The sequence below is a fragment of the Phaenicophaeus curvirostris genome, chromosome 1, assembly GCF_032191515.1.
Source record: "Phaenicophaeus curvirostris isolate KB17595 chromosome 1, BPBGC_Pcur_1.0, whole genome shotgun sequence".
Taxonomy (NCBI): Eukaryota; Metazoa; Chordata; class Aves; order Cuculiformes; family Cuculidae; genus Phaenicophaeus; species Phaenicophaeus curvirostris.
In genome coordinates this window covers 58,914,753-58,921,881 of record NC_091392.1, presented here as the reverse complement: position 1 = coordinate 58,921,881, position 7,129 = coordinate 58,914,753, and the positions used below count along the sequence as shown (strand labels likewise).

General features: G+C 45.3%; 1 protein-coding gene across 1 annotated transcript; it reads left to right on the top strand.

Annotated features, from left to right (window-relative positions):
* Positions 1–311: 311 nt before the first annotated feature.
* RAB19 (RAB19, member RAS oncogene family) lies at positions 312–6,849 on the top strand. The gene is made up of 3 exons (XM_069858815.1): positions 312–524; positions 1,377–1,560; positions 4,226–6,849. Exons 1-3 carry the CDS (start codon positions 330–332, stop codon positions 4,489–4,491), a joined length of 645 nt encoding a protein of 214 aa, XP_069714916.1. The 5' UTR covers positions 312–329; the 3' UTR covers positions 4,492–6,849.
* The last annotated feature ends 280 nt before the right edge of the window (positions 6,850–7,129 follow it).

Genomic DNA, 7,129 nt, shown 5'->3' with positions numbered 1-7,129 from the left:
TTCCGGCGGCCCCGGCGCGCGCGGCGGCCCCGCCCCCGTCCCGGGGCGCCTGAGGCGGAGGGGGAGGGGGCGGCGGCGGCTGCGGGACTACATCTCCCGCCGGGCCCAGCGCGGGGCGGGTACAAAGCGGGCGGGGCCCCTCGGCAGGTGAGCGCCGCAGGTGAGCGCCGCAGGTGAGTGCCCGGCTTAGGGGCTCTGCTGCGCCGGGGCGGCTGCCCGGCCCTCTCCCCATCGTCCCCCCCCCCCCCGCCATCATCCTCGCCCCCCCCCCCCCCCCCCCCACTTCCTCATCGTTCTCGTTCCTACCGCAGGCCCTCCCGGGAGCCGCGATGCCTTTCCCCAGCTCCAGCGCAGATGATGCCTTTGACTACCTCTTCAAGATCATCCTGATCGGAGACTCCAACGTGGGGAAGACCTGCGTGGTTCACCGCTTTAAGACGGGGCAGTACAACGAGAAGCAGCAGAACACCATCGGCGTCGACTTCACCGTGCGCTCCATGGATATCGACGGCAAGAAAGTGAAGGTCGGTGGCTGGAGAGGGAGCCTGGGCTGCTTGGTGGGAGCACCTCTGCCCCCGTTCCCTTGCCTGGCTGGATGCACAGCATCTCCTGCTTGGCCCTGCTGAAGGTAGAAGGCAAAAGCGATCTGCCTTTCCAACCAGGGGTGTTGCTGAGGGGAGCTCTCTCTCAGGAGGATGCCCTGAGGGATGCAGCCATCCTAATTGGGGTACCCGCTCCCTGTCGTGGCTTCTCTGGACCCACCTGTGGAAAGGGCTCACTCTTTATCTGTAGGGAGTTCTTCAAAAGGTGGCTCAGGTTTGGAGGGGCTCCCTCCCCTCCTTCAGAGGTGTGCAGGATCGAACTGGGACACCAAGGAGGGGAAATCTTCCGTTCTGCGAATGTTACTCTTTGATGTGTGCTTGACCTAAGGGAAGATGAAGACTTGTAGGACAGAAACCTGAAGAAATTGCTAGCTAGGACTTACCTCCATGTGTAGATGAAAGTTCAGATGCCCACCCTTTACACAGCTTTGCTCTGCCTAGCCCTGCATCAGGGCTTCTTGGCTCTACCTTTCCTACCAAAAAAACGTGATGTTCTCTGTCTATTAGTGCAGTTGTTGCAAGTGTGTTTCTTAGCCTCTTTGTAATGCTGAGTTTACCTTTGCAGTGTTCCCTTCGGTCTGTGTAGGTTGTCTTTAGAGGGTTGTAAATGTCTTTTCTGATCTAGAGAGGGCAAAGCCATAGTATGGATTGGTCGAGTAAGCTGAGACTGGTCTAGCTGCCTTATTAAGGGCTTTCAAAAGCACAGATGCTGATGGCAAACATTTACGAAGCTGCATTTGCCAGTCATTACAGCTTCTACCCTTTCTCTTACAGATACAGGTGTGGGACACAGCCGGTCAAGAACGCTTCCGGACAATAACCCAGTCTTATTACAGGAGTGCCCATGGGGCCATCCTTGCCTATGACCTTACTAGGAGGTCCACGTTTGAATCCATTCCTCACTGGATTAATGAAATTGAAAAGTATGGTGCTGCAAACTTGGTCATGATGTTAATTGGTAGGAGTCTAATTTTAAATATTTATTGTATAGGGTTTTTTTTTAAATACATATATAAGCTCCTCCCTCTTCTTTTCCCCCACTACTTAAAGCATCTATAAAGTATGTGTTAAAGAAGAATGCAGTTGTAATTAAAATAGATCAGAAATTGTATCAATGTGACCTAAGCCTAGGAAAGTCACAGCCTGGTCCTGAAACCTGGACCAAGCCTATTGCAGACAGTGAAACCTTTTCCCTTGTTTCTTTCCCACTGGAATAATACGACAAACTTGCTGTTAGTCTAGCAAGCAGTGACTGCCTTACTGAGGTTAGAATTGCAGTAAGTCTGACCGTATAGTCCTGATGTGCAGGAATTTAGCGGTTCAGTAATTCAAGACGAAGGGGAATGCGCAACGCAACTCAACTCCTTCTTCTCGTCTTTCCTCTCTGTTCTTCTGATACACGTGTGCATTGCTCCGATCAGGTAAGGCAGTAGATGGGGATGTGGCTTTTTGCAGAGCATGAAGTTGTCTGATAGCATTCCTTCTCCTCCTTGTGTGTTCCACTAGCATTCCAGAAACTCTGCCTCTTGAGGAAAGGAACAGGTAGAAGTTTCTGAGAATGGGGCTGGTAGAAAGCAATGAGGTTCTTCACCTTTGTATTTCAGGTTATTATAGCGCTTCCCTCCCCCAAGGAAGAAGCTGCAAATGAGAGAACTGGGGTTGTAAAATGACGGCGCTTTTGTTTACGTTCCACTGCAGCACTGTGCTCAGAGCAAGGCACGCAGCTGCAGCAGCCCAGACTGGCTCTGCTCTTGAGGACAGGTAGCCACAGCAGGCATGAGACCAAAGCTTCTGCTTGTGCTTCTAGCAAATTACTCCTTCTGCCGTGGTGGTTGTTCCTGTTCTTCCTCTTGAAGAACCAAACAACAAATTCTGATCCACATGTAACAGAAATGAGTAAGGAGGGGGGGGGGAGGGGGGGGAAAACAAAACAACTTTGCTAAACTTTGGTAGGGTTTTTCTAACTTTTCTCATAGAATGGTTTGGATTGGAAGGGACCTTAAAGATCAAACAGTTCTAATCTCCCTGCCATGGGCAGGGACACCTCCCACCAGACCAGGCTGCCCAAGGCCCCATCCAGCCTGTCCTTGAACACTTCCAGGGAGGGATCATCCACAGCTTTTCTGGGCAACCTGTGCCAGTGCTTCACCATCCTGATCGTGAAGAATTTCTCCTAATGTCTCACCTAAATCGTCCCCCTTCCAGTGTAAAGCCATTCCCCCTCATCCTATCACTACAGGCCCTTGAAAAGAAGTCCCTCCCCAACTTTCTTATACCCTTCAGGTACTGGAAGGCCACTATAAGCTCTCCCCAGAGCCTTCTCTTCTCTTGAATCTGAAGAGCAAGACCTATCTGTGTGTGTGGTGGGGGCTGGTTGTTATTATTGTATTTTTTTAAGAAATAATTTTTAAAATTGGTAAAAATAAAGCTTTTGTTATGGATCCAGCTTGGTGCTTTCTTCCAAAGCTGGTGCTGTTTGCTGTACTTACAGGAAGCCTTTGTACATTTAATTACATGAGTCATGTTATATTCTGGTACAAGGTTAAAAAGTTTAACTTCCCCATCTGGAAATCAAGGAGGCAAATAACCCTCACTAAGCTGTGTATTGGCAGGAGTTGTGATTTTCTTTTGTGAGTTTTTAGGTTTTTTGAGTTTTTTCCCATTTAGAGAAATGGGAAGGGACTTAATGGGAGGGGAGCTAGCTTTTACGTGCTTCAGGTTCGGGACTGGGAGTCGATGAAAGGCTGTCTTGAAACTCTGAGTGTAGACTTCAGCCAGGTACTGCATGTACCAGAACTGATGGTAATTCAAATTCCACGCATGTTGCAACTACTTAAAATACCTTTGTATATTTAGCTGAGGTGTTTCATGATTTCAGACAGATTTTGATTAGAACGCTTTGAGGAAAAGATTGTACATGCAGAAACTTCTTAAGGATACATTTTGAGCATTAAGGTAGCTGGTACAAATGCTTGCCTTTTTTGACACCATTTCAAAATGACTGACTTCTATAAATAGGTCATGTTCAAATCTGATTAACAGTTGAGTAGGTTCTTCCAGCATTTTGGTGGGGCTTTTCTTTAGGAGATCTGCTTTATACTAACAACATTCCAGATCTTCAGAGGTGAGCATCCACTTTGAGATGTGTCAAAGTAGCTTGACAGTAGCATAACACATGTGGCTTCCACTGAAGGTGGAATAAACCTTTATAGGCCATTGCTTTGGTTTACCGTGTGCAATCACTACAGCTATAAGATTTCCAAGATTTTTTTTTTTTGTAATATTTAACTTAAAGGCTATTTAATGGCTAAAAATACTAGAGAATATGGACAAACAGTTTCTTCCAAATTGTCTTCTGGCACAACTACCTACAGCAAATAATTAGATGAACACAGGTTTTTGGGTTTGGATTTTATGAAGCTCATTTGATCTCATATGATTTTAGCTGCAACTTTGATCCACATTCTGTGTTCATGGCTTTGATGTGCTTACATCTTGTTTTTCTAGTCATTCTTATTCCCAACATCATTCTATTATTAAATAAAATAGAATTAATGTATTGCATTTCAAGATGAATCTTGGAGAGACTAAATTATTGGATTATCTGTTTGCCGTCTTTTAAGGGAACAAATCGGATTCACTGGATAAGCGCCAAGTCCTGTTTGAAGATGCCTGCACGCTAGCAGAGAAGCACGGGCTCTTGGCTGTACTGGAGACATCAGCAAAAGAAGCTCAAAACATAGAAGAGGTGTTCACGTTAATGGCTAAAGAGCTAATAGCCCGAAATACCTTACAGCTTCATGGAGAGAACCCTCCGAACAGCATCTACCTTGATTCCAGGCCAGTGATTGCCAGCCCCAGTGTGGAGAAGAACCAGTGCCTCTGTTGAAGGGAGATTTCGGGAAGAATTTGGAAGTTGTTATTCTTCTGAGGCTGTTTGACATAATTTTGTTCAGTTGATGAAAGTGTGTTATGTGGCCGCAAGCCATCTCTAATGATATCTCTACCTTGCAGTTTGGCTTGTAAGTATCTTCGGAGGTCATTGTTGGTTGCTTTGAACAAGGCAGCCGATAGATCTGAAGTTTGTGTTAGAGCTGAGAGGGCTTGGGAAGCTGCCAGCCCTTGCCTTAACCAAAGAGAACTGTAAAAATTATTGCCTTTAATTATATCCTTAAATGTCTTTCTGGCTGTGTCAGAAGAGAAATTTGCACCAGAGCTCTAAAATTATTTGACCCTTCTAAGCTATGTTGTTCTAGTGCAAGCACTTTACTCTTTGCCAGTAGCTTTAAAAACTATGGCATGTGCTAGGACAGCACTAACCCACCCCACTGCTGCTTAAACTTTCCTCCAGGGGCTGTCCTGATGGCAGCCACGTAGCTACCCATCCCAAGGAACTTACTAACATTTGTGAAAGACTATATGACTTTACATCTCTACTAATTTCTTTACCAGGCAAACATGAAGACATTTTTTGGGTTTTATAGCAGGCAGAATATGATCCACTAGGATTCCAGCCTTCTCTTCCTGGAGTGAGAAAAGTTATCTTTCACTTTGCTCTCTATAAGAATTGTTTCCAGTAGCAATCTCTGTCTTGTTACGTAGACTGGCTAGGAGGAGTAGTGAAGTTTCCAAGGTATCAGTAAGGGCCTAAATCAGTTCTGGGGTGAAAGGACTTTTATGTTTCTCCCCCACCTCAACCTTGTTTTGCTTTTGATGTGCTGATGTCAATCAAAAGCCTTCTGTAGTTTGTGTGATGGGCCAGTGTCAGCTTGGGAGTATGCCTGTAGATTTCCAAGGGAGTTTGAAGAAGGGATTCAAGCTCCTGTAAAACTCAGCAAGGGGTAAGATGATTATTATCTAACCCTGCCAGACAGCAGTCAGGGAATGGCACCGGATGAGCCAGAAAGCTACCCCTAGGCAAGAATATGTGCTACTGCTACAGAGACTGAACACCTTGGTAGCAGTATCGTTTGTATCACTCCTCCTAAATGCAAGTTGTGCTACTGGGGGCTCGCTTCTGTGCACTAGAACTGAATGTAGGGTTTGTTGTTGTGGGTTTGGGGTTGGTTGTTGCTTTTTTTCAGTAGATGGAAATGGAAGAAGGAGGAAAGAAATATTATGTAGAGAAAGTTTTCTTTTTTTTGACTGTGTTCCACCTGTACCTGCATCACTTAGGTAGTTACTCTTAAGCTGAGAACTGGAACTCACATTCTGTAATGATAAAATATAGTCTGGACTACAGGCAAAGAAGCCCTGGGAAGGCTGGCAAGCAGCTAGCTGATCAGAGGGCAGTCTACCCATCTTCTACAAGTTCTTGATAAGTAGGGAAAATACATACAGCAAGTACTTCTGGAAAACCTCTTCTGAGAAGCACAAAAAATAAAGCAGAATGAATTGTTTATTTTTAGTCCCACAAATATTTTTAATATTATTAATGCTCCCTCTAGCCAGGTTCTTTGCTATCACATATGAAGAACGGGTTAATTCAGTTATGTGTAAACTGAGGGAGAAATCTCCAATGGTAGTTTCCAATCCTTCTGCTCTACCCTGCTGCAGAGAAAGCTTCACCTTCTTCAGGCATCCTCTTTCCGATCTGTTTACTTTTTAAATCTTCATCTTGATTTGCCACTAGCCTAGCAGTTGCATTTCAGTTTGTGTAGTTAAGCAACAGTAAACACCCCAGCCTTTCCAAGTGGCTGAACAAAGAGCAGTCCAGCTTCCAAACAACTAGTTTCTATGCCTTTTTGCACTAGGAAAATAGCCGTATGTGAATTTAATGTTGTGTGTTTGAAGCCCAGACTACTCCCAGTAGTAGTTTGTAATGTAGCAGTTGTTATTTTTTTTACTAGTATCCACACTTAAACTGCTAGCAAACTTTGTTCTGTTTCAAATAGACCAGAGATGGCATTTCCAGCAAACACTAATCTTTCAGGAGATCTTAATGTGCGTTTATCTCCAGTTACAAGCTTTCACTAGGCAAGAATTAGAGGATCTTACCAGCGGAGTATTAAACTTTGTATGGCTCATTTGGTTTACTGCCTTAATGAGAGATTACTGTACGAAGTAATTTTGTTTAACCTCAGCGTGGAGGCTGCTGCTTCCTCAGCTGCCCAGCACTGCCAGGTTACAGGGCTCTTGCTTTTCTCTTTGAGCACACAGGGAGCTACTTGCAGATTAAGCTCTTCCTTGGGAGAACAAGTTTGTGACTGTGCTTTGAGTGCTTTCTGTGCATCGTTCCCTCTCCTTTAGCAGGTGTAACAGGCTCCTTACTGCACTTTCAAGAACCTGCTCTTAAATACCCACTCCTTCTGCAACAACTAAACCAGGAGTGTGACCTCTTCTGTTCGATTGTTTGGCATCTTCCATGAGCCCTTTGGGCAGCTACACCCAACGGCTTCCATAGGGCCATTTTTTTAAGCTGTCCTTGTGTGAATGAAGAACAAGCTGCAGCAGGTGCAGTTGAAGACAGGTCTTCAGAGTGTGTATTAGCAGGCAGTTTTATTCATGACGTAATACATGAAGAAAGC